General features: G+C 51.0%; 1 protein-coding gene across 2 annotated transcripts in view; it reads left to right on the forward strand.

The window, feature by feature from the left end:
- Window positions 1-23,686, forward strand: part of AHNAK (AHNAK nucleoprotein) — a 36,476-nt gene extending 12,790 nt beyond the window's left edge. For both annotated transcript variants that reach the window (XM_053203047.1, XM_053203046.1), the window contains exons 2-5: window positions 3,427-3,526; window positions 3,834-3,990; window positions 4,368-4,555; window positions 5,514-23,686. In XM_053203047.1, the coding sequence (XP_053059022.1) occupies window positions 3,834-3,990; window positions 4,368-4,555; window positions 5,514-22,808 (17,640 nt within the window). In that variant the 5' untranslated portion in view covers window positions 3,427-3,526 and the 3' untranslated portion in view covers window positions 22,809-23,686. The remainder of the gene's footprint in view (window positions 1-3,426; window positions 3,527-3,833; window positions 3,991-4,367; window positions 4,556-5,513) is intronic.
- The last annotated feature ends 3,618 nt before the right edge of the window (window positions 23,687-27,304 follow it).

Below are 27,304 nucleotides of genomic sequence, written 5' to 3' on the forward strand. Positions count from 1 at the left end.
ATTTATTTTGAGAGAGAGAGAGAGCACGAGCAGGGGAGGGACAGAGACAGAGGGAGACATAGAATCTGAAAGCAGGCTCCAGGCTCCGAGCTGTCAGCACAGAGCCCAATGCGGGGCTCGAACCCACAAACCTTGGGATCATGACCCGAGCCCAAGTCGCACTGTTAACCGACGGAGCCACCCAGGCACCCAAATTAATTTTTTCAACGTTATTTTTTTATTTTTGAGGGAGAGAGAGAGGGAGAGAGAGTGTGGGGGAGGAGCAGAGAGAGAGAGAGAGAGAGAGAATCCCAAGCTGTGAGCACAGAGTCCGATGCAGGGCTCGATCTCACAAACCGTGAGAGTTGGACACTTAACTGACTGGGCCACCCAGGCGCCCCTTAATTTAAATTAATTTAAATATAATTTAAATTAAGGCAGCTACCCTGTTGACAGCATGGCTTTCAGATGTCTTCCAGCTCCAAAGACTTAGGAATCTCTGCTGAATGTGCAGAATTTCCCAAAGTTCCGAAGACCCTCCTTTGGGTAACCGCAGGGCAGGGCCCTCGGCGCCCCAGGGGAAGCCTGGCGTTGCCTGACTTGTGTGGGAAAAGAAGGGACCATCTATCTGGGCTTGGTACAAGCTCCAGGGGTGTGGGAGAGACTGGGAGCAGGGACTCAAATGCAAAAAACAGACCCTTGCCACCGTGGTCTCGAATCCCATGCTAGCATCCCTATGTCCAGCCACCTGAATGGGCCAGGGCAGGTGGGAGGGGAGGGTGCTGGTCCTGGCTGTGCCAGAAGGAGAGCCCTGAGCCTGGGTAGTCAGTGGGTGCCCTGCCAGGGCCAGCCTACAGCCCTGGGTCCAAGCGGCTCCTGTTCTCACGGGCTGTGGAGGCTTCACCTTCGAGATGGCTCTCTCCCCTCATTAGCCTCCAGGCCTGAGGTGCATTAGCCGGTCCCTCCTGAGCCTCTGAGCTGTGCTTCTGGGGACACCTGGCCTGTCTCCACTGGAGCCCCGGCCCCTCTGTCACCCAGGGGTCTGGCCAACGAAGCACTTTGTCTATCTGGTTTTAGGCGTGACCCTTTGCATGTCTGGAGCTGTTGCGGCCCCAGTGACTCACTGGGGAAGGAGGGAGGGTGGGGCTGAGCTGTGGGCGAGGGTGAGCTGGCTCGTGTTCCCCCCCTTCGCTGGCTGCTGGCTCAGGACCAGGATGCTGGGCAGAGAAAAGGGGCCCTGCTCGAGGAGGACGAACGGGGTGCTAAGGTGGTTGGTGGCTTCAGAGGTCGGAGAAGCCCTCAGGCTGGAAGCCTTTTCCATCCCTGCCCTGCCTGGCTCCCTGTCTGCAGGGCTGGCTTCCTGGGGCTGGCCGCTGGGCGAAGGCACCTTTAAGTTGCAGCTTCGCTGTTCCGCGTGACTTCCTGTGGTGGCTCCTCTGTTTGGCATTTCTGCTCCTCCGGAGGGATGGTGATTCCCCAGCTCACACCTGTGCCCACAGGCCACTCACTGTCAGTGGCTCTGCTCGCCTCCTAGGCGGCACCCGTGTCATAAATACTGCCTGTATGAGTTCAGGGGGTGGAGGACTGGGGTCTCTGTGGCTGTCTACCCGCCCCCCGTGCTGTGATCTGCCTGACACCATAACTGCTAAGTGCCCAGGAGTTTCCAAGAGACATAATCCCGTCCTCAGAGGCAAACTCTAACACTTTCAAGAAAGCTGGTAAAGGGGTGCCTGGGTGGCTCAGTCGGCCGGGCATCTGATGTCGGCTCAGGTCATGATCTCACGGTTCGTGAGTTTGAGCCCCGCGTCGGGCTCTGTGCTGACAGCTCGGAGCCTGGAGTCTGCTTCAGATTCTGTCTCTTCCTCTCTCTCTGCCCCTCCCCCACTCACGCTCTGTCTCTGTCTCTGTCTCTGTCTCTGTCTCTCTCTCTCTCTCAAAAATAAATATTAAAAAAAAAAGAAAGCTGGCAAATTATAGGTTTGCTTTGCCCCTTTCTTTCCTTTTACATTTCATCCCCCAATCCCCGAGAAGGCTCATAAACCTTCTGGAACATTCTGAGGCTAAATGGGTCACACCCAGAGCACCTTGCTCATAATTTATATCCGGGACAGGAACTGAGTCTTTTAAATCTCCCCATCTGGCACACGGAGCGCATTCAGTGAACGTGGCGAGGAGCTGTGAGGGAAGTTAGGTAACGATCTAATGCGGCGTGGAGCGCGGGGCTCTGCTGTCCGTCCCTTGCTGGTCTTCTCTGCCGTGTCTGGTACAGTGTTGCACTTACAAGACGCTATCAGTATGCGTGTATTTATCGACTGGTTGACTAATTCCTGAATGTAAACAGCTTCAGGGTGGGGCTTTGGGTGAGGCTCTGAGTGGTTTTTAGCATCCCCAACTTGGTTTCACAGACCATGCTTCGGCGTGACGCTGCCACCACCATTCTGTGTGGGTGGCTGTGGGCCATGGATGTATCCAGAGGCCCGCCTCGTGTCTTCCCAGGGCACCTCTGCAGCTGACAGCTCATCCTGTGGCCAGAGGGCATCTTTGCTCCTGAGTGCCCGTACCTATGGGGCCCTGGCTCAGGGCCCGGTGTGGGCAACCAGATGAGCCCTGACTCACCGTGTCCCCGAGGTGGCTTAGCTGTATTCAGGCCTCTTGGGCGTGGGCTGGCTCCAGGGGGTTTGGAGCTTCTTTTTTCTCAGCTGCTGTGCCTGGAACTCCCAGCTGGTGAGGGTTCCCCTGGTCCTAAGGAGTGGGTTAGACCGGGTGAGCCAGTGTCACTGTCACAGGGGAAGGAGGGCACCACTGTTCCTGTTTTCAGGGCCACCACTGGCCCCCAGTGCTGGAGGCCCCGAGAAGGGGTGACCGCTGCAGACCCGATGCGGTGTAGGGGAGAGAGTTGCGGACTCAGAGCCCAAGCAGAGTGGTGCTCTCGCTGTGGACTCCGGGCGCACTGCCCTCCCCCCTCCCCTCCCCCCCCCCCCCCCCCCCCGCAATCTCAGTCTCTCCATCTATAAAATGGGGACGGTAACATTTCCCTCCTGGAGCTGTTCTAAAGAACCCACCGAGGACGGTGTGAATCATGGAGCTCGTGTGCACCAGAACTTTTCACACATGCGCTCTCTCTCCTCCAGCCCTCCGGGAAATCCTATATCGTCTCCATTTTCACAGATGAGGAAATGGATGTTTAGGGAAGTTGAGTGACTTGGCCAGGGTCACACACACAGCTGGGAAAGATGCAGAGCCAGGGTTGATAGCTAAGTCTGGCCTCCCCTAATCCCCCTCTCTGTGATCCCAGGCTGGAGAGTCACGTAGGAATGGAATGATGACAGTGGGGAAGGTTGAGGTTTTGGTCTGGCCCAGAGAGCAGAACACTCCGCCATCTCTTACGGTCGGGGTGCCGAGCAAGCCAGTTGTTGAGGGCGAGTGTCCTTGTCCGCTTTTCCCTAGGCCCTGTGACCGAGATTCCCGACGACAAGAGACTGAGAAGACAGGAAGGAGGGGCGGGCTCCTGGCAAGGCATCCGCTCCTGAACTGAGTCCTGCAAAAGGTCCGCGGGAGGGAGGGTGTGATGGAGGGGATGGGCAGGGGAGGGGAGGGACCCTGTGTGGCATGGGAGGCAGGGCCCTGGGTGGAAGGGATGAGGGGCTGGTTATCTCCGAAGTCGGTTGCCACCAGTGTGCACTTTCCGCATCCTCTGCGGTGCCTTGGGAACATTCCACAGTGGACACGGGCCCCTCGGAGACGCTGCTTCACTCCCTGGGAGCTCACAGCACCAGAGATCTTTGGCTTTCTCATCTCCTCATACCCCCTGAGCCCCCACTTGTCCTGAGCCCTATTTCCTTACCTCACCCCAGATGGAGAAGGAGGAGGAGACGACCCGGGAGCTGTTGCTGCCCAACTGGCAGGGCAGCGGCTCCCATGGGCTGACCATTGCCCAGAGGGACGACGGCGTCTTTGTGCAGGAGGTGATGCAGAACTCCCCTGCGGCCCGCACTGGGGTGGTCAAGGAGGGTGAGTCACCTCAGGGTGCGGGCTGGGTGCTGGAGTGGGGTGGAGGACGGTGGCGGACGGAAGGGCACAGTCCCAGTGGCATCAGGATGGTCGGTACCCGAGCCCTGCCCTCCTCTGCCCCCATTGGGGCAGGCGGTGATGTAGGGCGGTGGAGACGTAGTCCCTAGTCCTCACTCCACTGCTCACGAGCTCTCTCACTTTGGACAAATTAGTTGGCCTCCCTAAGCCTCAGTTTCTTCATCTGTGCAACGTGTATTATGGTGGTCGGACATGCGTTAAATTAAGTCAGTTCGAGGGCCCAGTGCGTGGTGGTTGTGTGTTGTTTCCCTGAGACCCTGGGTGGGGGTCTCACCAGCTTCTCGCTCCTCCCTGCTCAGGGGACCAGATTGTGGGTGCCACCATCTACTTTGACAACCTGCAATCAGGCGAGGTGACCCAGCTGCTGAACACCATGGGGCACCACACCGTGGGCCTGAAGCTTCACCGCAAGGGCGACCGCTCCCCTGAGCCTGGCCAGACCTGGACCCACGAAGTCTTCAGCTCCCGAAGCTCCGAGGTGGTTCTGGTGAGTGCCTCGGCGGCTTTTCTGCGCCCCGAGTTCCCCCTGGCCATGCCGACCTGCTGGCCACTTCCTGAGCCTTGTGCCTGCCTGCCGGACCTCTCTTGTGGTTACTTTCCCTACTTTCTCTCTTGTGTGTTCTCTGATGAGCCAGTCTGTGTGTTCCTATTTGTGTCTGGTGTGCGGCTGATGTTGCCCTGAAAGTCTCCCGTCAGACTCTTCAGAGCCCCACAGCGTGGGAACCCACTCACGCTGTCTGGTCCTAGATGCCAGGAGGAAGGTCAGCTGTTTTGTAAGAATCTTCGAAATAGCCTCACAGGTGCCTCACAGGCAGCAGTTTTCAACTTCCAGAGGCCTGGACTCGTCTGTGAGTCAGAGGCTGGGCGGCAAAGTGCCTGAGGGACGTTTCTTTGCTCCTTCTGCGGGCTTCTTTATTTAACACATAATGGGTCCTCAAAGTGACAGTGTTAACCCCAGCGCTCTGAGTCTCAACAGATGCTTTCTTGAGAGGTCCCTGAGAGAATTCCCCCTGCCGATTAAGTAAGCCAGTGAGTCGAGAGGATTAAGTAAGCCAGAGTGAGTCGAGAGTCGAGAGTCGGGAGCCTAAAGGGTGAAGTCCACACAGAGATGGTCACCCAGGAGGCATCCCTGGGACTTGACACCCATCTGAATCTAGAATGGATTGTAAATCTTTCATCCACACAGCGCAGCCGTCTACCCGGCTCCTCTCCCCATGGCTTTTGCTTCCCGGAGTTTCCCCGAATAATTTGTTTTCCTCCTGTGAGGTGGCCGTCAGCCCCTTTCTTCAGCCCCCTTTGCTCTGCCCCAGGAGGCTCCGTGGGTCTCCGTTCTGGTCCCAGCTTCTTTGGGAAACAGGCAGCCATGTTGTCGGCTGGGCTGTGGCCGGGCGTCTGTGACTCGGGCAGACCCTGCTTCAACCTCTGCCGGGCGTGTCTTTCTGCAGAGCGGGGATGATGAGGAGTACCAGCGCATCTACACCACGAAGATCAAGCCTCGGCTGAAGTCAGAGGATGGCGTAGAAGGGGATCCTGGGGAGACCCAGAGCCGCACCATCACAGTGACTAGAAGGGTCACGGCCTACACTGTTGATGTGACAGGCCGTGAAGGTGCCAAGGACATCGACATCAGCAGCCCTGAGTTCAAGATCAAGATTCCACGGCATGAACTGACTGAAATCTCCACTGTGGATGTGGACACCCACCCTGGCAAGACAGTGATCAGACTGCCCTCGGGCTCGGGGGCAGTGTCTCCGACCACAGGCTCTGTCGTGGACATCCGAGCGGGGTCCGTTTCCGCTTCGGTGCCAGAGCTCCAAGGTGCTGGCCACTCGAAGCTCCAGGTCACCATGCCTGGGATAAAGGTGGGAAGCCCAGGCGTCAGCGTCAGTGCGAAGGGCTTGGACTTGGGTGGCAAAGGAGGGGCCCAAGTTCCAGGAGTGGACATTTCGTCTTCTCTTGGGGGTGGGGCAGTAGAGGTGCAGGACCCATCTCTTGAGAGTGGCAGTACTGGGAAAATTAAAATTCCCACTATGAAAGTGCCAAAATTTGGTGTCCCAACGGGGCCTGAGGGCCAGGTGCCAGTGGCAGGGTTGAGTGTTTCTGCACCTGAATTCTCTGTGGGGCACAAGGGAGGCAAGCCAGGCCTGACCATTGGTGGGAACATCCAGACCCCTCAGCTAGAAGTCAGTGCTCCTTCTGCCAGTATTGAGGGGCTTGAGGGGAAGCTGAAAGGCCCCCAAATCACTGGGCCATCACTTGAGACTGGTCTAGGCCTGAAAGGTGCCAAGTCACAGGGGAGCATCGGGGTGGATGTCTCTGTGCCCAAGATTGAGGGCACCATCACTGGCTCCAATGTGGAAGTTCAAGCCCCTGACGTTGATATTCACGGGCCTGGGGGCAAACTGAATATGCCCAAGATGAAAGTTCCCAAATTCTCTGTATTAGGTTCTAAGGGAGAGGGAGCTGGCATTGATGTGACAGGTGCAGTGACTCTTCCTGGGGTCTCTGGGAACATCAGTCTGCCTGAAGTTGCTGCCGGGGGGCTGGAAGGGAAGGTGAAGGGTACGAAAGCCAAGACTCCTGAAATGATTATTCAAAAACCTAAAATCTCCCTGCAGGATGTGGATCTGAGCCTTGGGTCTCCTAAACTGAAAGGAGATATTAAGGTTTCTGCGCCTGGGGTGCATGGTGATGTTAAAGGCCCTCAAGTGGCAGTGAAAGGCGCCAAAGTGGACATAGAGACACCTAGCCTTGAGGGGACTTTGACAGGACCCAAGCTTAGTAGTCCTTCTGGGAAAACAGGCACCTATGGGATCTCTATGGCAGATGTAGACTTAAATGTGACTGCCCCTAAAGTGAAAGGGGGTGTGGATGTTGTACTCCCAAAAGTAGAAGGGAAAGTCAAAGTCCCTCAAGTTGACATCAAAGGACCCAAAGTGGACGTCAGGGCCCCAGATGTGGAAGTGCATGGCCCAGAATGGAACCTGAAAGTGCCCAAGTTCAACGCTCCAGGAGTTGGAGGGGAAGGCCCAGATGTAGATGTGAAACTACCCAAAGGAGATGTCAGTATTTCAGGGCCCAAGGTCAACGTGGAGGCCCCAAATGTCAACGTAGGGGGCCTGGGAGGCAAACTTAAAGGCCCTGATATTAAGCTGCCTGAAGTCAGTGTCAAGACACCAAAGATCTCCATGCCTGATGTAGACTTACATGTTAAAGGCCCAAAGGTAAAAGGAGAATATGATGTAACATCCCCAAAACTTGAAGGACAACTGAAAGGCCCCAAAATGGACATTGATGCCCCAGATGTGGATGTTCATGGCCCAGACTGGCATCTGAAGATGCCCAAGATGAAAATGCCCAAATTCAGTGTTCCAGGGCTCAAAGCGGAGGGCCCAGAAGTGGATGTGAATCTTCCCAAGGCTGATGTGGACATTTCTGGGCACAAGGTAGATGTTAGTGGTCCAGATGTGAGCATTGAGGGACCAGACGGGAAATTGAAGGGACCTAAGTTTAAGATGCCTGAGATGAATATCAAAGCCCCGAAGATCTCCATGCCAGATGTGGACTTACATCTGAAAGGCCCTAAAGTAAAAGGAGAATACGATGTCACAGTGCCAAAAGTTGAAGGTGAGATTAAAGTTCCTGATGTTGAACTTAAAAGTGCCAAAGTGGATATTGATGCTCCAGATGTTGATGCTCACGGCCCAGATTGGCACCTGAAGATGCCCAAAATGAAAATGCCCAAGTTCAGCATGCCTGGCTTCAAAGCAGAGGGCCCAGAAGTGGATGTGAACCTGCCCAAGACAGACGTTGACATCTCAGGACCCACAGCGGACATTGAAGTTCCAGATGTGAATATTGAAGGACCCGAAGGAAAGCTGAAGGGTCCCAAGTTTAAGATGCCTGAAATGAATATTAAGGCCCCAAAGATCTCTATGCCTGATGTAGATTTGCATATGAAAGGTCCCAGGGTAAAAGGAGAATATGATGTTACAGTGCCAAAGCTGGAAGGGGAACTCAAAGGGCCAAAAGTAGACGTCAGTGCCCCTGATGTTGACATTCATAGTCCTGAATGGAACCTAAAGATGCCCAAGATGAAAATGCCCAAATTTACCATGCCCAGCCTCAAAGGGGAGGGCCCAGAAGTGGATGTGAACCTGCCAAAGGCTGATGTGGACATTTCGGCACCCAAGATAGATATTAGTGCTCCAGACTTGAGCCTTGAAGGACCAGAAGGAAAGTTGAAAGGTCCAAAGTTTAAGATGCCTGAGATGCACTTCAAAGCTCCTAAGATGACTCTGCCAGATGTTGACTTGGATCTTAAAGGACCCAAAATGAAAGGAAATCTAGATATGTCTGCACCAAAAATAGAAGGTGAAATGAAAGTTCCAGATGTGGATATCAAAGGACCTAAGGTAGACATTAAAGCACCAGATGTGGAAGTCCAAGGTGCAGACTGGAGCCTGAAAATGCCCAAGATGAAAATGCCCAAGTTCAGCATGCCCAGCCTCAAAGGGGAGGGCCCAGAAGTGGATGTGAACGTGCCCAAGGCTGACATTGACATCTCTGGACCCAAGGTGGACATTGAAGCCCCGGACGTGAGCCTTGAAGGTCCAGAAGGGAAGCTGAAAGGCCCTAAGTTTAAGATGCCCGAGATGCACTTCAAGGCTCCCAAGCTCTCCATGCCTGATGTGGACTTACACTTGAAAGGTCCCAAAGTGAAAGGGGATGTGGATGTATCTGTGCCCAAGATAGAAGGTGAAATGAAAGTGCCAGATGTGGACATCAAAGGCCCCAAAGTGGACATTGATGTCCCAGATGTGGATGTTCATGGCCCAGACTGGAACTTGAAAATGCCCAAGATGAAAATGCCCAAATTTAGCGTGCCTGGCTTCAAAGGCGAGGGCCCAGAAGTGGATGTGAACCTGCCCAAGGCTGACATTGACGTATCTGGCCCCAAGGTGGACATTGAAGCCCCAGATGTGAGCCTTGAGGGCCCAGAAGGGAAGCTAAAGGGCCCCAAGTTTAAGATGCCTGAGATGCACTTCAAGGCTCCCAAGATGTCCATGCCTGATGTGAACTTGAATCTTAAGGGGCCAAAACTGAAGGGAGATGTGGACGTGTCTGTGCCTGATGTAGAAGGTGAAATAAAAGTGCCAGATGTTGACATTAAAGGGCCCAAAGTTGACATCAGTGCTCCAGATGTGGATGTTCATGGGCCAGACTGGCACCTGAAGATGCCCAAGATAAAAATGCCCAAGATCAGCATGCCAGGTTTCAAAGGAGAGGGCCCAGAAGTGGATGTGAACCTGCCCAAGGCTGACATTGATGTCTCAGGACCCAAGGTGGATGTTGAAGTTCCAGATGTGAATATTGATGGTCCAGATGCAAAAGTAAAAGGTCTTAAATTTAAGATGCCAGAAATGAATATAAAGCCTCAGAAGATATCCATGCCAGATGTTGGTTTGCATTTGAAAGGTCCTAAAATGAAAGGAGATTATGATGTTACAACTCCAAAGGTAGAAGGAGAGATAAAAGCTCCTGATGTTGACATCAAAGGGCCCAAAGTGGACATTAATGCACCAGATGTGGGGGTTCATGGCCCAGACTGGCACCTGAAGATGCCCAAGGTGAAAATGCCCAAGTTCAGCATGCCAGGCTTCAAAGGAGAGGGCCCAGAAGTGGATGTAAACCTGCCCAAGGCTGACATTGATGTCTCTGGGCCCAAGGTGGACATTGATGTTCCAGATGTGAATATTGAAGGTCCAGAGGGGAAACTAAAGGGTCCCAAGTTTAAGATGCCAAGCATGAATATACAGACACACAAAATCTCTATGCCTGATGTTGGACTTAATCTGAAAGCCCCTAAACTGAAAACTGATGTCGATGTTTCCCTTCCCAAAGTGGAAGGAGACTTGAAACGTCCTGAAATTGACATGAAGGCCCCGAAGATGGATGTGGATGTTGGTGATATTGATATTGAAGGTCCAGAAGGAAAGCTGAAGGGCCCTAAGTTTAAGATGCCTGAGATGCACTTCAAGACCCCCAAGCTCTCCATGCCTGATGTGGACTTACACTTGAAAGGTCCCAAAGTGAAAGGGGATGTGGATGTGTCTGTGCCCAAGATAGAAGGTGAAATGAAAGTGCCAGATGTGGACATCAAAGGCCCCAAAGTGGATGTCGATGTCCCAGATGTGGATGTTCATGGCCCAGACTGGCACCTGAAGATGCCCAAGGTGAAAATGCCCAAGTTCAGCATGCCTGGCTTCAAGGGTGAGGGCCCAGAAGTGGATGTGAACCTGCCCAAGGCTGACATTAATGTGTCTGGCCCCAAAGTGGACATTGATGCTCCTGATTTGGATATTGAAGGACCAGAAGGAAAATTAAAGGGCTCTAAATTTAAGATGCCTAAGTTGAATATCAAAGCTCCTAAGATATCCATGCCAGATGTGGACTTGAATTTGAAGGGACCCAAAGTGAAAGGAGAAATAGATGCTTCCGTGCCTGAACTAGAAGGTGATCTCAAAGGTCCACAAGTTGATATCAAAGGTCCTGGTGTGGATGTGGAGATGCCTGATGTTGACCTGGAATGTCCTGATGCAAAGTTGAAAGGCCCTAAGTTTAAGATGCCCGAGATGCACTTCAAGGCTCCCAAACTCTCCATGCCTGATGTGGACTTACACTTGAAAGGTCCCAAAGTGAAAGGGGATATGGATGTATCTGTGCCCAAGATAGAAGGTGAAATGAAAGTGCCAGATGTGGACATCAAAGGCCCCAAAGTGGACATTGATGTCCCAGATGTGGATGTTCATGGCCCAGACTGGAACTTGAAAATGCCCAAGATGAAAATGCCCAAATTTAGCGTGCCTGGCTTCAAAGGCGAGGGCCCAGAAGTGGATGTGAACCTGCCCAAGGCTGACATTGACGTATCTGGCCCCAAGGTGGACATTGAAGCCCCAGATGTGAGCCTTGAGGGCCCAGAAGGGAAACTGAAGGGCCCCAAGTTTAAGATGCCTGAGATGCACTTCAAGTCTCCCAAGATGTCCATGCCTGATGTGAACTTGAATCTTAAGGGGCCAAAACTGAAGGGAGATGTGGATGTATCTGTGCCAAAATTGGAAGGAGATTTGAAAGGCCCCAGTGTGGATGTGGAGATGCCTGTTATTGACCTGGAATGCCCTGATGCAAAGTTGAAAGGCCCTAAGTTTAAGATGCCAGACATGCACTTCAAGACCCCCAAGCTCTCCATGCCTGATGTGGATTTACACTTAAAAGGCCCCAAAGTGAAAGGGGATATGGATGTGTCTGTGCCCAAGATAGAAGGTGAAATGAAAGTGCCAGATGTGGACATCAAAGGCCCCAAAGTTGACATTGATGCCCCAGATGTGGATGTTCATGGCCCGGAGTGGCACCTGAAGATGCCCAAGATGAAAATGCCCAAGTTCAGTATGCCTGGCTTCAAAGGCGAGGGCCCAGATGTGGATGTGAACCTGCCTAAGGCTGACATTGACATCTCTGGACCTAAGGTGGACATTGAAGCCCCGGATGTGAGCCTTGAAGGTCCAGAAGGGAAGCTGAAAGGCCCTAAGTTCAAGATGCCTGAAATGCACTTTCATGCCCCTAAGATCTCCATGCCTGATGTTGATTTCAACTTAAAAGGGCCTAAAGTCAAAGGAGACTTTGATGTTTCTGCCCCAAAGCTGGAGGGAGAGTTAAAGGGTCCAGAATTGGATGTGAAAGGCCCCAAATTGGATGTTGACATGCCAGACGTAGCTGTGGAAGGTCCAGATGGAAAATGGAAAAGTCCTAAATTTAAGATGCCAGACATGCACTTTAAAGCTCCCAAAATCTCCATGCCAGACGTTGATTTACACTTAAAAAGTCCCAAGATAAAGGGAGACGTGGATGTTGATGTTCCGAAATTGGAAGGTGACCTCAAAGGGCCAGATCTCAAAGGTGACATCAGTGGGCCAGATATTGACATTGAAGGACCAGAGGGCAAATTGAAAGGTCCCAAGTTCAAGATGCCTGACATGCATTTCAAAGCCCCGAATATTTCTATGCCTGATGTGGACTTAAATTTGAAAGGACCCAAAATCAAGGGGGATGTTGATGTGTCTGTGCCTGAGGTAGAAGGTAAAATTAAAGTACCAGATGTGAACATCAAGGGCCCCAAAGTAGACATAAATGCTCCTGATGTTCATGGCCCAGACTGGCACCTGAAGATGCCCAAAATGAAAATGCCCAAGTTCAGCATGCCTGGTTTTAAGACAGAGGGCCCAGAAATAGATGTGAATCTTCCCAAGGCTGACATTGATGTCTCAGGACCCAAGGTTGACGTTGAAGTCCCAGATATGAGCATTGAGAGTCCGGAGGGAAAGATCAAAGGGCCTAAATTTAAAATGCCAGAAATGAACATCAAAGCTCCCAAGATCTCGATGCCAGACATAGATTTACACTTGAAAGGTCCTAAGGTCAAAGGAGATGTGGATGTTTCCCTACCTAAGGTGGAAGGTGACCTAAAGGGCCCCAAAGTGGACATTGATGCCCCAGATGTGGATATTCAAAGCCCAGACTGGCACCTGAAGATGCCCAAGATGAAAATGCCCAAGTTCAGCGTGCCAGGCTTCAAAGGAGAGGGCCCAGAAGTGGATGTGAACCTGCCCAAGGCCGACATTGATGTATCAGCACCCAAGGTGGACATCGAAGGCCCTGATGTTAACATTGAGGGACCAGAGGGAAAGTTGAAAGGTCCCAAGTTCAAGATGCCTGAGATGAACATCAAAGCCCCCAAGATCTCCATGCCTGACTTTGATTTGCACCTGAAAGGTCCTAAGGTCAAAGGAGATGTGGATGTTTCCCTGCCTAAGGTGGAAGGTGACCTGAAAGGCCCTGAAGTTGACATCAAAGGGCCCAAGGTGGACGTTGATGTCCCAGATGTGGATGTTCATGGCCCAGACTGGCACCTGAAGATGCCCAAGATAAAAATGCCCAAGATCAGCATGCCAGGCTTTAAAGGCGAGGGCCCAGAAGTGGATGTGAACCTGCCCAAGGCTGACATTGATGTCTCAGGACCCAAAGTGGATGTTGAATGCCCTGATGTGAATATTGAAGGACCTGAAGGAAAGTGGAAAAGTCCAAAGTTTAAGATGCCTGAGATGCATTTTAAGACTCCTAAGATATCTATGCCAGATATTGACCTTAATCTATCAGGTCCAAAAATAAAAGGAGATGTGGATGTCACAGGTCCTAAGTTAGAGGGAGACCTGAAAGGCCCTGAAGTTGACCTCAAAGGCCCTAAAGTGGACATTGATGTCCCAGATGTGGATGTTCATGGCCCAGACTGGCACTTGAAGATGCCCAAGATGAAAATGCCCAAGTTCAGCATGCCAGGCTTCAAAGGCGAGGGCCCAGAAGTGGATGTGAACCTGCCCAAGGCCGACATTGATGTCTCTGGACCCAAGGTGGACATTGATGTTCCAGATGTCAGTATCGAAGGTCCAGATGCAAAATTGAAGGGCTCCAAGTTCAAGATGCCAGAGATGAACATCAAAGCTCCCAAGATCTCCATGCCTGACTTTGATTTGCACCTGAAAGGTCCCAAGGTAAAGGGAGATGTGGATGTGTCTCTGCCTAAGGTGGAAGGTGACCTGAAGGCCCCTGAGGTTGACATCAAAGGCCCCAAGGTGGACGTTGATGTCCCAGATGTGGATGTGCATGGACCAGACTGGCACCTGAAGATGCCCAAGGTGAAAATGCCCAAGTTCAGCATGCCAGGCTTCAAAGGAGAAGGCCCCGATGTGGATGTGAACCTGCCCAAGGCCGACATTGATGTATCAGCACCCAAGGTGGACATCGAAGGCCCTGATGTTAACATTGAGGGACCAGAGGGAAAGTTGAAAGGTCCCAAGTTCAAGATGCCTGAGATGAACATCAAAGCCCCCAAGATCTCCATGCCTGACTTTGATTTGCACCTGAAAGGTCCTAAGGTCAAAGGAGATGTGGATGTTTCCCTGCCTAAGGTGGAAGGTGACCTAAAAGGCCCTGAAGTTGACATCAAAGGGCCCAAGGTGGACGTTGATGTCCCAGATGTGGATGTTCAAGGCCCAGACTGGCACCTGAAGATGCCCAAGGTGAAAATGCCCAAGTTCAGCATGCCAGGCTTTAAAGGCGAGGGCCCAGAAGTGGATGTGAACCTGCCCAAGGCTGATGTTGATGTGGCTGGACCCAAGGTGGACATTGTAGGCCCTGATGTTAACATTGAGGGACCAGAGGGAAAGTTGAAAGGTCCCAAGTTCAAGATGCCTGAGATGAACATCAAAGCCCCCAAGATCTCCATGCCTGACATTGATCTTAACCTGAAGGGCCCTAAAGTGAAGGGTGATGTGGATGTGTCTTTACCAAAAGTGGAAGGTGAGATTAAAGTTCCTGAAGTAGATATTAAAGGCCCTAAAGTGGACGTTGATGTCCCAGATGTGGATGTGCATGGCCCAGACTGGCACCTGAAGATGCCCAAGATAAAAATGCCCAAGATCAGCATGCCAGGCTTTAAAGGCGAGGGCCCAGAAGTGGATGTGAGCCTGCCCAAGGCTGACATTGATGTCTCTGGACCCAAGGTGGATATTGATGTTCCAGATGTCAATATTGAAGGTCCAGATGCGAAACTGAAGGGCCCCAAATTCAAGATGCCAGACATGAACATCAAAGCTCCCAAGATCTCCATGCCTGATTTGGACATTAATCTCAAAGGCCCTAAAATGAAAGCAGAGGCGGATGTTTCCCTTCCAAACGTAGAAGGTGATTTGAAAGGACCTACTCTTGACATCAAGGGCCCAAAGATAGATGTAGATGCTCCAGATATTGACATCCATGGCCCTGAAGGCAAATTAAAAGGTCCCAACCTGAAGATGCCAGACATGCATGTGAACATGCCTAAGATCTCCATGCCTGAAATTGACCTGAATTTGAAAGGCCCAAAGCTTAAGGGAGATGTTGATGTTTCTGGGCCCAAATTAGAAGGTGACATTAAAGCTCCCAAATTGGATGTAAAGGGTCCAGAAGTGGACATTTCTGGTCCTAAGCTCAGTCTTGAAGGCAAGTCAAAGAAATCACGTTTTAAGCTTCCTAAGTTTAATTTTTCGGGCTCCAAAGTTCAGACACCTGAGGTGGATGCCAAAGTTAAAAAGCCGGATATTGATGTGACAGGTCCAAAAGTTGATATTAATGCTCCTGATGTTGAGGTCCAAGGAAAAGTGAAAGGATCCAAGTTCAAAATGCCTTTCCTGAGTATTTCATCTCCTAAAGTTTCTATGCCTGATGTGGAGTTAAATCTGAAAGGCCCTAAAGTCAAAGGAGACTTGGATGTTACAGCTCCTAATTTAGAAGGTGACTTGAAAGGACCCAAAGTGGATATTAAGGCCCCAGAAGTTCATCTTGATGCACCCGATGTGGATGTGCATGGTCCAGAGTGGAACTTGAAAATGCCCAAAATGAAAATGCCCAAGTTTGGTGTGCCTGGCTTAAAAGCAGAAGGGCCAGAAATGGCTGTGGATCTGCCCAAAGGAGATATCAACATAGAGGGTCCCAGAATGGATATTGAGGGCCCAGAAATCAATGTGGAAGGTGTAGAAGGAGGCTTAAAAGGTCCCAAACTCAAGATGCCTGACATGAATATCAAAACTCCCAAGATCTCCATGCCTGACATTGATTTAAACCTGAAGGGCCCCAAGGTGAAAGGTGATATTGATGTTTCTTTGCCCAAAGTTGAAGGGGATCTGAAAGGGCCAGAGATCGATATCAGAGGCCCTAAAGTGGACGTTGATGTCCCTGACGTGGATGTGCATGGCCCAGACTGGCACCTGAAAATGCCCAAGGTGAAAATGCCCAAGTTTAGCATGCCAGGTTTCAAAGGTGAGGGCCCAGATGTGGATGTTACTCTCCCTAAGGCTGACATTGATATTTCTGGCCCCAAAGTGGATATTGATGCCCCAGATGTGAATATTGAAGGTCCAGATGCGAAACTGAAGGGCCCCAAGTTCAAGATGCCTGAGATGAACATCAAAGCTCCCAAAATCTCCATGCCTGACTTTGATCTGAACTTAAAGGGCCCCAAGATGAAAGGTGATGTGGATATGTCTTTGCCAAAAGTAGAAGGTGACTTAAAGGGCCCTGAGGTGGACATCAAGGGCCCCAAATTGGACATTGACACTCCTGATATTAACATTGAAGGCCCAGAGGGAAAATTGAAGGGGCCCAAATTCAAGATGCCAGAGATGCACCTAAAGACTCCAAAGATTTCCATGCCTGACATTGATTTAAACCTGAAGGGCCCCAAGGTGAAGGGTGATGTGGACGTTTCCCTTCCCAAGTTTGAAGGGGATCTGAAAGGCCCTGAAGTGGACCTCAAAGGTCCCAAGGTGGACATTGATGCCCCTGATGTGGATGTTCATGGACCAGACTGGCACCTAAAAATGCCCAAGATAAAAATGCCCAAGATCAGCATGCCAGGCTTCAAAGGAGAGGGCCCAGATGTGGACGTGAACCTGCCCAAGGCCGACATTGATGTATCAGCACCCAAGGTGGACATCGAAGGCCCTGATGTTAACATTGAGGGACCAGAGGGAAAGTTGAAAGGTCCCAAGTTCAAGATGCCTGAGATGAACATCAAAGCCCCTAAGATCTCCATGCCTGACTTTGATTTGCACCTGAAAGGTCCTAAGGTCAAAGGAGATGTGGATGTTTCCCTGCCTAAAGTGGAAGGTGACCTAAAAGGCCCTGAAGTTGACATCAAAGGGCCCAAGGTGGACGTTGATGTCCCAGATGTGGATGTTCAAGGCCCAGACTGGCACCTGAAGATGCCCAAGATAAAAATGCCCAAGATCAGCATGCCAGGCTTTAAAGGCGAGGGCCCAGAAGTGGATGTGAACCTGCCCAAGGCCGACATTGATGTATCAGCACCCAAGGTGGACATTGAAGGCCCTGATGTTAACATTGAGGGACCAGAGGGAAAGTTGAAAGGTCCTAAGTTCAAGATGCCAGAGATGAACATCAAAGCCCCCAAGATCTCCATGCCTGACTTTGATTTGCACCTGAAAGGTCCTAAGGTCAAAGGAGATGTGGATGTTTCCCTGCCTAAGGTGGAAGGTGACCTAAAAGGCCCTGAAGTTGACATCAAAGGGCCCAAGGTGGACGTTGATGTCCCAGATGTGGATGTTCATGGGCCAGACTGGCACCTGAAGATGCCCAAGGTGAAAATGCCCAAGTTCAGCATGCCAGGCTTCAAAGGCGAGGGCCCAGAAGTGGATGTGAACCTGCCCAAGGCTGACATTGATGTCTCTGGACCCAAGGTGGACATTGAAGCCCCAGATGTGAGCCTTGAGGGCCCAGAAGGGAAACTGAAGGGCCCCAAGTTTAAAATGCCTGACCTGCACCTCAAGGCCCCCAAGATCTCCATGCCTGAAGTGGACCTGAACCTGAAAGGTCCCAAGGTAAAGGGTGATGTGGATGTGTCTCTGCCCAAAGTGGAAGGTGACCTCAAGGGCCCAGAAGTTGACATCAAGGGCCCGAAAGTGGACATTGATGTCCCAGATGTGGATGTGCATGGGCCAGACTGGCACCTGAAGATGCCCAAGGTGAAAATGCCCAAGTTCAGCATGCCAGGCTTCAAAGGAGAGGGCCCAGAAGTGGATGTGAACCTGCCCAAGGCTGACATTGATGTCTCTGGACCCAAGGTGGATGTGGAGGTTCCAGATGTGCATATTGAAGGTCCAGATGCAAAACTGAAGGGCCCTAAGTTCAAGATGCCAGAGATGAACATCAAAGCTCCCAAGATCTCCATGCCTGATATTGACTTACACCTGAAAGGTCCCAAGGTAAAGGGTGATGTGGATGTGTCTCCGCCTAAAGTGGAAGGTGACCTCAAGGGCCCGGAAGTTGACATCAAAGGGCCCAATGTGGACATTGATATCCCAGATGTGGATGTGCATGGGCCAGACTGGCACCTGAAGATGCCCAAGGTGAAAATGCCCAAGTTCAGCATGCCAGGCTTCAAAGGCGAGGGCCCAGAAGTGGATGTGAACCTGCCCAAGGCTGACATTGACCTATCTGGACCCAAGGTGGACATTGATGTTCCAGATGTGAATATTGAAGGTCCAGATGCGAAACTGAAGGGCCCTAAGTTCAAGATGCCAGAGATGAACATCAAAGCTCCCAAAATCTCCATGCCTGACCTTGACTTTAATCTGAAGGGCCCCAAAATGAAGGGTGATGTAGATGTGTCTTTGCCCAAAGTGGAAGGTGACCTCAAGGGCCCTGAAATAGACATAAAGGGCCCCAAATTGGACATTGACACTCCTGATGTCAACATTGAAGGCCCAGAAGGAAAATTGAAGGGGCCCAAATTTAAGATGCCAGATATGCATATTAAAGCCCCCAAGCTCTCCATGCCTGACTTTGACTTAAATTTGAAAGGCCCAAAGGTAAAGGGGGATGTGGATCTTTCATTACCTAAGGTGGAAGGTGATCTAAAAGGGCCAGAGGTGGACATTGAAGGTCCTGAAGGGAAACTCAAAGGTCCCAAATTTAAGATGCCTGATGTCCATTTCAAAACCCCACAAATCTCCATGAGTGACATCGATTTGAACTTGAAAGGACCGAAGATAAAGGGAGATTTGGACATTTCCATTCCTAAACTGGAAGGAGATCTGAAAGGCCCCAAAGTGGATGTTAAAGGCCCTAATCTAGACATAGACACTCCTGATGTTGACATTCATGGCCCAGAAGGGAAACTGAAGGGCCCCAAGTTTAAAATGCCTGACCTGCACCTCAAGGCCCCCAAGATCTCCATGCCTGAAGTGGACCTGAACCTGAAGGGTCCCAAGGTAAAGGGTGATATGGATATGTCTCTGCCTAAAGTAGAAGGTGACCTCAAGGGCCCGGAAGTTGACATCAAGGGCCCGAAAGTGGACATTGATGTCCCAGATGTGGATGTGCATGGGCCAGACTGGCACTTGAAGATGCCCAAGGTGAAAATGCCCAAGTTCAGCATGCCAGGCTTCAAAGGAGAGGGCCCAGAAGTGGATGTGAACCTGCCCAAGGCTGACATTGATGTCTCTGGACCCAAGGTGGATGTGGAAGTTCCAGATGTGCATATTGAAGGTCCAGATGCAAAACTGAAGGGCCCTAAGTTCAAGATGCCAGAGATGAACATCAAAGCTCCCAAGATCTCCATGCCTGATATTGACTTACACCTGAAAGGTCCCAAGGTAAAGGGTGATGTGGATGTGTCTCCGCCTAAAGTGGAAGGTGACCTCAAGGGCCCGGAAGTTGACATCAAAGGGCCCAATGTGGACATTGATATCCCAGATGTGGATGTGCATGGGCCAGACTGGCACCTGAAGATGCCCAAGGTGAAAATGCCCAAGTTCAGCATGCCAGGCTTCAAAGGCGAGGGCCCAGAAGTGGATGTGAACCTGCCCAAGGCTGACATTGACCTATCTGGACCCAAGGTGGACATTGATGTTCCAGATGTGAATATTGAAGGTCCAGATGCGAAACTGAAGGGCCCTAAGTTCAAGATGCCAGAGATAAATATCAAAGCTCCCAAAATCTCCATGCCTGATGTTGACTTGGATTTGAAAGGACCCAAAGTCAAAGGAGATTTTGATGTGTCTGTCCCTAAGATTGAAGGTACTTTCAAAGGCCCAGAAGTAGACCTTAAAGGTCCAGGTGTGGATATTGAAGGCCCTGATGTCAAGCTTAGCGGCCCAAATTTAAAGATGCCATCGCTGGATATATCTGCCCCTAAAGTAACTGTTCCTGATGTTGATTTGCATCTCAAGACACCCAAAATTGGGGTTTCTGGTCCCACGTTAGGTGGTGAACTGGACCTCAAAGGGCCCAAAGTTGATTTAGAAGCCCCAAGCTTGGACGTACACATGGAGAGCCCAGATATCAATGTTGAGGGGCCAGATATTAAAATTCCCAAATTTAAGAAACCCAAGTTTGGATTTGGGGCAAAAAGTCCCAAAGCTGACCTCAAGCCAGCTTCCTTGGATGTGGCTGTTCCCGAGGCAGAACTGAACGTCGAGACTCCTGACATCAGTGTTGGTGGCAAGGGCAAGAAAAGTAAGTTTAAAATGCCTAAGATTCACATGAGTGGTCCTAAAATGAAGGCCAAAAAACAGGGATTTGATTTGAATGTTCCTGGGGGTGAAGTTGACGCCAGTCTCAAGACTCCTGACGTAGATGTCAATGTTGTGGGGCCAGATGCCACACTTAAAGTTGATGTGAAATCCCCCAAAACCAAGAAACCTATGTTTGGAAAGATGTACTTTCCCGATGTAGAATTTGACATTAAATCACCTAAATTTAAAGCAGAGGCCCCCCTCCCTAGCCCCAAAATAGAGGGTGAAATCCAGGCACCTGATCTGGATATTTCTTCAGGGATTAATGTGGAAGGTCCTGACCTCAAGCTGAAGGCTCCGAAGTTGAAGGTGCCAGGTATGGATGTTTCTGGCCCCAAAATAGAGGGCGACTTCAAAGGCCCCAGGGTGCAGGCAAACTTGGATGCACCTGACATCAACATTGAAGGCCCAGATGCTAAAGTCAAAGCACCATCGTTCGGCATTTCTGCCCCTCAGGTCTCCACCCCCGATGTGAACGTTAACTTGAAAGGACCAAAGTTAAAGGGTGATGTCTCCAGTGTGGGACTGGAAGGACCAGACATAGATCTGCAAGGTCCAGGATCGAAAATCAAGTTCCCCAAGTTTTCAATGCCCAAGATCGGCGTCCCTGGTGTGAAAATGGAAGGCGGAGGAGCTGAGGTCCATGCCCAGCTGCCTTCTCTTGAAGGAGGCTTGAGTGCACCTGATGTTAATCTTGAAGGAACTGATGTGTCTCTGAAGGGGCCAAAAGTAGACTTGCCTTCAGTGAACCTCTCTATGCCCAAAGTCTCTGGACCTGACCTTGACCTGAATTTGAAAGGACCAAGTTTGAAGGGAGACCTGGATGCCTCTGTTCCCAGCGTGAAGGTGCATGCCCCAGGGCTTGACCTCAGAGGTGTCGGTGGAAAGGTGAGGATGGAAGGAGATGGTGTGAAAATGCCGGGGATTGATGCCACAGCGCTAAACCTTGGCCTTGGCGTGCCAGACGTGACCCTGAAGGGACCAAGCCTGCAGGGAGACTTGGCTGTCTCTGGTGACATCAAATGCCCTAAGGTATCAGTAGGTGCCCCTGATCTCAGCTTGGAGGCACCTGAAAGTGGCATTAAACTTCCCAAAATGAAGCTGCCCCAGTTTGGCATCTCCACACCAGGGTCCGACTTGGACATCAGTGTCAAGGGGCCACAAGTGACCGGAGAACTAAAGGGGCCAGGTGTGGATGTGAACCTCGGAGGCCTGAACCTGAAAGGGCCTCAGATCTCTGACCCTCAAATCTCAGCACCAGACATGGCCTTGAACTTGGAAGGACCAAAAATAAAAGGGAGCCTCGGGGCCACTGGTGAGGTGAAAGGCCCCGCTGTTGGAGGAGGCCTTCCGGGCATCAGTGTGCAGGGCCTCGAAGGAAACCTCCAGATGCCTGGGGTTAAGGCCTCTGGATGTGATGTGGAGCGGTCAGGTGTGAATGTGAAACTCCCAACGGGGCACATTTCTGGTCCTGAAATCAAAGGCGATCTGAAAGGTTCGGGAATAGGTTTCCAGGGTGCTGTTCCTGACATTAGCGTGAAGGGACCTTCATTTACTATGGCATCTCCTGAGGCAGATTTTGGTGTCAGCTTGAAGGGCCCGAAAATCAAAGGAGGTGTGGATGTATCAGGGGCTGTCAGCGCCCCGGCTGTCAGTCTGGGTGAAGGGCATATGAGTGTCAAAGGTTCTGGGGGTGAGTGGAAAGGACCCCAGGCCTCCTCCGCTCTCAACGTGGATGTGCCTAAGCTTGCCGGGGGACTTCATTTCTCAGGACCAAAGGTAGAAGGACTCCGGGGTCCTGGGCTGAGTGCGTCTGGGTCTCCAGGCCACTTGGAAAGCAGATCTGGAAAAGTAACATTCCCCAAAATGAAGATCCCCAAATTCACCTTCTCTGGCCGGGAGCTGGTTGGCAGAGAAGTGGGGGTGGATATTAACTTCCCGAAAGTGGAGGCCACTGTCCAGGCTGGTGCCGGAGAGGGCGAGTGGGAAGAGTCCGATGTAAAACTTAAAAAGTCCAAAATCAAAATGCCCAAGTTCAATTTTTCCAAACCTAAAGGGAAAGGTGGTGTCACTGGCTCACCGGAAGCATCCATTTCAGGGTCCAAAGGCGACCTGAAGAGCTCCAAGGCCAGCCTCGGTTCTCTGGAAGGAGAAGCAGAGGCTGAAACATCGTCGCCCAAAGGCAAATTCTCTTTGTTTAAAAGCAAGAAGCCGCGGCACCGCTCAAACTCCTTCAGTGACGAAAGGGAGCTGTCTGCGCCTTCCACCCCGACGGGGACTTTGGAGTTTGAAGGTGGGGAAGTGTCACTGGAAGGCGGGAAAGTCAAAGGGAAACCCGGAAAGCTGAAATTTGGTACCTTCGGTGGATTGGGGTCAAAGAGCAAAGGCCATTATGAGGTGACTGGGAGCGATGACGAGGCAGGCAAGTTACAGGGCAGTGGCGTGTCCCTGGCCTCCAAGAAGTCCCGACTGTCCTCTTCTTCTAGCAATGACAGCGGGACTAAGGTTGGCATCCAGCTTCCCGAGGTGGAACTAGTCGTTTCCAAGAAGGAGTAGCAGGTCTCTGTGTGGGTGTACATATATGTATAAAAATACATCAGCCTTGGGTGTGTTTGTATATAAACTCCAAAGAGAAACACGCCGACAGACAGCCTCAGCATAATGCAAAGTTCTGGCCTCTGCCAGTAGCAAGCGCTGAAAAGCCAACCGCCCTTAAGCTCACGGCCGGCGCTTTACAGATAGGTAAAGAGTTCCAAGTTCGTCCAGCCCACGTGCAGAGTCAACAGTATTTGCCTTAAGATTTCAGTTTTTTTTTGTTTTTTTTTTTGCATTGAACGCTGAGAGCTCCTGTTTACTAAGCAAGCTTCTGTGTTTATTATCCTCATTTTTACTGAACATTGTTAGCGTTGGGGCAATGGAAACCCACTTTTTCATTGTAATGACTTTTGGGGCTTTTGTTAGTAAGGGTGGGGTGGGGTGGAAGGCAGTAGGGAGGGTCAGACCTCCATTTCTCCTAAGATTGGATCTATTCAAACAGCAAACACCCAGTGAGGGCCGAGGAGCTGGCGGGCAGGGCAGGGCAGGGCAGGGCGTGTGGGTGTTTCTCGATCTCTGTAGCATCACTCCCCCCCCCCCCCCCCCCCCCCCCCCGCCATGGGTGGCGGTCCCAGCCAGTTTGGTGCTCATGGTGAGAGGGAATTACAATCTGTTTGCAGATTGGCCAACCCACCAGCTCCACTCGAGGGGCTTCCATTCTGTGTATCGTAGGAGAGATGTTTATCTTCATGACCGCCACATTCCTGAAACTAGTTCTGATATCTTTTAATAAAAGTTACCGTGATTAAGAAAATGTCCCGCACTTTAATGGCAAATTAATGGAGAATGTAAGGAAATTGATGCTGTCGAAGGCAAATAAAGCTGTTCATTAACCCTGATGTCTTGTGCCTTTGCATTCTGTGTTGGGAGTTCGAAGTCTGCACACCCAGCCCTGATAGTTCAGACTCAGTCCATCCAGCGGACTAGCTCGTTTCATCAGTGGCTAATGAGGGAAGTCTCCGTTGCCTGATTCTCCGGGTGAGGCTGGCTGCGAGTAATCAAGAGAGGCTTGGCACGTTGGCCGCCCGGGCTCCAGGACCCACCCACCCGCTTTCCATCCTCAGATACGAATACACGATTTAGAAATGGTTCTGAATGGGTCAGAAGATACCAATGAGGATGGAAAATAAGACCTACTGGGGTGGTAGAAAGGGCTCTCTCTGGCTCTGAGTTACAGGCCTGCCATCTCTTTCTTTATTCTTTATTTTTTTGTTTTTTTAAATTTATTGATTTTTGAGAGACCAGAGAGGGACAGAGCACGAGCAGGGGAGGGGTAGAGAGAGAGGGAGACACAGAATCCGAAACAGGCTGCCGGCTCCAAGCTGTCGGCCCAGAGCCCGACCCGGGGCTCGAACCCAGGAACCTCGAGATCATGACCTGAGTTGAAGTCGGATGCTCAACCGACTGAGCCGCCCAGGCACCCCCCAAAATAAATAAGACATTTAAAAGAAACGTGAGAAACCTCTCAGCCGCCCTCTTTGACGGCAGACCCAGGCTGGAGGCGGTGGCCTCGGAACAGGAGCCCTCCCTCCTGTGGTGGCAGTTACCATAGGAGGGGCAGCGTGGAGGAGGTGCTGGGGGCTGGAGGTACATGTGGGGGACCCATCCCAGCTGGCTTTGCTTTGCCGGCCCGCCAGCCCCTCTCATTTCCCACTCTCCCTCTCTTTGCTTGACACCTTCATCGCCACTCACCCCTGCCCTCTCTCAGTCCCTGATGAGGATGCTTCGCGGGGTCCCCAAAGTCCTGCACGGTCCTTCAAGAGGTGTTACACTTAGAAGGGGGGGGGGGGAGGAGGTTGGTGGCATCAGGAGACCGGGGAGGGGCTGGGCTGGTCTCCCCAAGGTCCTTGCTCAGAGATGCACCGAGCGCCCCGCGGACCACAGCCTCACCTTGTACCTTGCTTTAGGCAGTGTGACAGTGGGTGGAAAGACTGGCTAAGGGGACATTTCAAAAATAGAATGACTTGGAAATGCACCACGTGCTCACAAATGGCAGTAAATGTTTTGCTTTCACACAAACTCATTTCTCAATCTGTCAGGGTCCCTACAGGAAACAAAATTCCACTTGAAGATTAGTTCAATCATAGAGGATTAGAGAAAGGGACTGTTCAAGGAATAGTGGGCAGGAACAGAGGAGCCAATAGGGGGTGACGGGAACACGGACAGCAGGAAGCTGGTATCGCCCAGGGGCCTGAAGGGGTTTGGGGAAGACATGGTGTTCCTTGGAACCCAGTGTGAGCTGGAGGCAGAGGAGGATCCACCGGCAGGAGCTGTAGTCACAAAGGACATAGCATTTGCCGGAAAGTGCTGGTCATGGGCAACAGGAAAACGACCTTTCCTCCTTACGGTGCCTCTCCCTGGAGGGTAAGTGAGTCTAGGTGTTGGCAGGTGGAGGGATCAGCCTCCTGGAAGCACAGAACTTCCGGGAGGCAGAGGGCAGGCAGAAGGGCTCTGAAGGGGGAGATACAGGTAAAGGATAATCAGGACAATGTCCCAGTCCTCTCATTTTTCTGTTAGGCAAGTTTGAATTTCTGTATTTTGAGATTTCTGAAACTAGCCCTCATCACATGGGATGTATTTGATCACAAAGTACCAGGACAATTTTTGTTTTAAACAAACACACTTAGGGGCGCCTGGGTGGCTCAGTTGGTTAAGCGTCTGACTTCGGCTCAGGTCATGATCTCGCAGTTTGTAGGTTCCAGCCCCACGTCGGGCTCCGTGCTGACAGCTCAGAGCCTGGAGCCCGCTTCGGATTCTGTGTCTCCCTAGCTCTGTGCCCCTCCCCTGCTCACACTCTGTCTCTCTCAAAAATAAATATTGAAAAAAAAATAAAACACACACACACACATAGGGGCACCTGGGTGGCTCACTCAGTTAAGCATCCGACTTCAGCTCAGGTTGTGATCTCAGGGTTCGTGGGTTCGAGCCCCGCATTGGGCTCTGTGCTGACAGCTCAGAGCCTGGAGCCTGCTTCAGATTCTGTGTCTCCCTCTCTCTCTCTCTGCCCCTCCTCTGCTCATACTCTGCCTCTCTCTTTCTCTCTCTCAAAAATAAACATTAAAAAAATAAAAAAAATATATTTGTTCCCTCTCTTTTCAAAAGGCTCCCAATGTCACCTATACATTAAAAAAATTTTTTTTTTCCCCTTGGGGAAACACAAGTCTTCTTGTCTTGAAGTTTTGCCAATAGCCAAAAGTTGGGGGAAGATACTCCAGGGTTGTCAGGACAGAGCCTGGAAAGCAGTACTGGCCTGGGAGTAAATGGAATTAGCCGCGACCTTGGGCACATTAAGGTTCCTCTCTCAGCCTTGGTTTCCTCATTTGTAACATGGCTCAGGCTTGCATTCTTTAAGGCCGCTGCCAGTTCTAGCTGTTTATGATCCTTTCAGAAGTAAGGTTAATCAGGTGCGTGGAACTGTTTGGGGTCAAAAGCAAGGTGTGATTATAATATAATGTAGCTAATTTTCCTGTGAGGTTGGTAGGTTGGATCAAATGTTTCCAGCAATAGCAGCGTTAGTGAATTACTGCTATGTCTTTAGTGAATTTCTGCTATGTCTCCAGTGTTCCACTGGGACTTAGCACGTTGCTGGCTCTCATCGCCCTGCCCTTGCACATTAGCTGACGTGAATTAGTATCTGGGAGATGCAGCTGTGCATGTAACTGATGTTCCTTTATTTCTTTGTCCGTTGGGGCATTTTTGTTTATTTAACTTAAAAAAAAAATTTGTTTTTAAGCAACCTCTACCCCCAACACGGGGCTCAAACCTAAGACCCTGAGATAGCAGTCGCATGCTCCTCCAACTGAGCCAGTCAGGCGCCCCCGATGTTCCTTTTTTTTCTTTTTTAAAGTGTATTTATTTGGCTTTAAACCTACAGAGACCTTGCAAGAGCGATACCTAGGATAATCCATATGCCTTTCACTTAGATTTTTACCAATGTTACCTCGTTTTTTGTTTTTGTTTTTGTTTTTTTTAACATTTATTTTATTTTTGAGACAGAGACAGACAGAGCATGAATGGGGGAGGGGCAGAGAGAGAGGGAGACACAGAATCAGAAGCAGGCTCCAGGCTCTGAGCCATCAGCTCATAGCCCGACGCGGGGCTCGAACTCACGGACCGTGAGATCGTGACCTGAGCTGAAGTCGGACGCTTAACCGACTGAGCCACCCAGGCGCCCCGTACCTCGTTTGTTTTAATCTATGTACAGGTTATCAGTAGCATCAGATTTGCCGGATCGTTTGAGAGTAAATTGCAGACGCCACGGCCCTTTACTCCCAAATACTTTAGCATGCATGGACATCCTGTTTAATAACGCAATACAATCAGCAAATTCAGAAAACTTAACATTGACAAGGGGCGCCTGGGCGGCTCAGTCGGTTAAGTGTCCGACTTCAGCTCAGGTCATCATCTTGCGGTTTGTGGGTTCAAGCCCTGCGTCAGGCTCCGTGCTGACAGTTTGG

Source organism: Acinonyx jubatus, chromosome D1, assembly GCF_027475565.1.
Source record: "Acinonyx jubatus isolate Ajub_Pintada_27869175 chromosome D1, VMU_Ajub_asm_v1.0, whole genome shotgun sequence".
Taxonomy (NCBI): Eukaryota; Metazoa; Chordata; class Mammalia; order Carnivora; family Felidae; genus Acinonyx; species Acinonyx jubatus.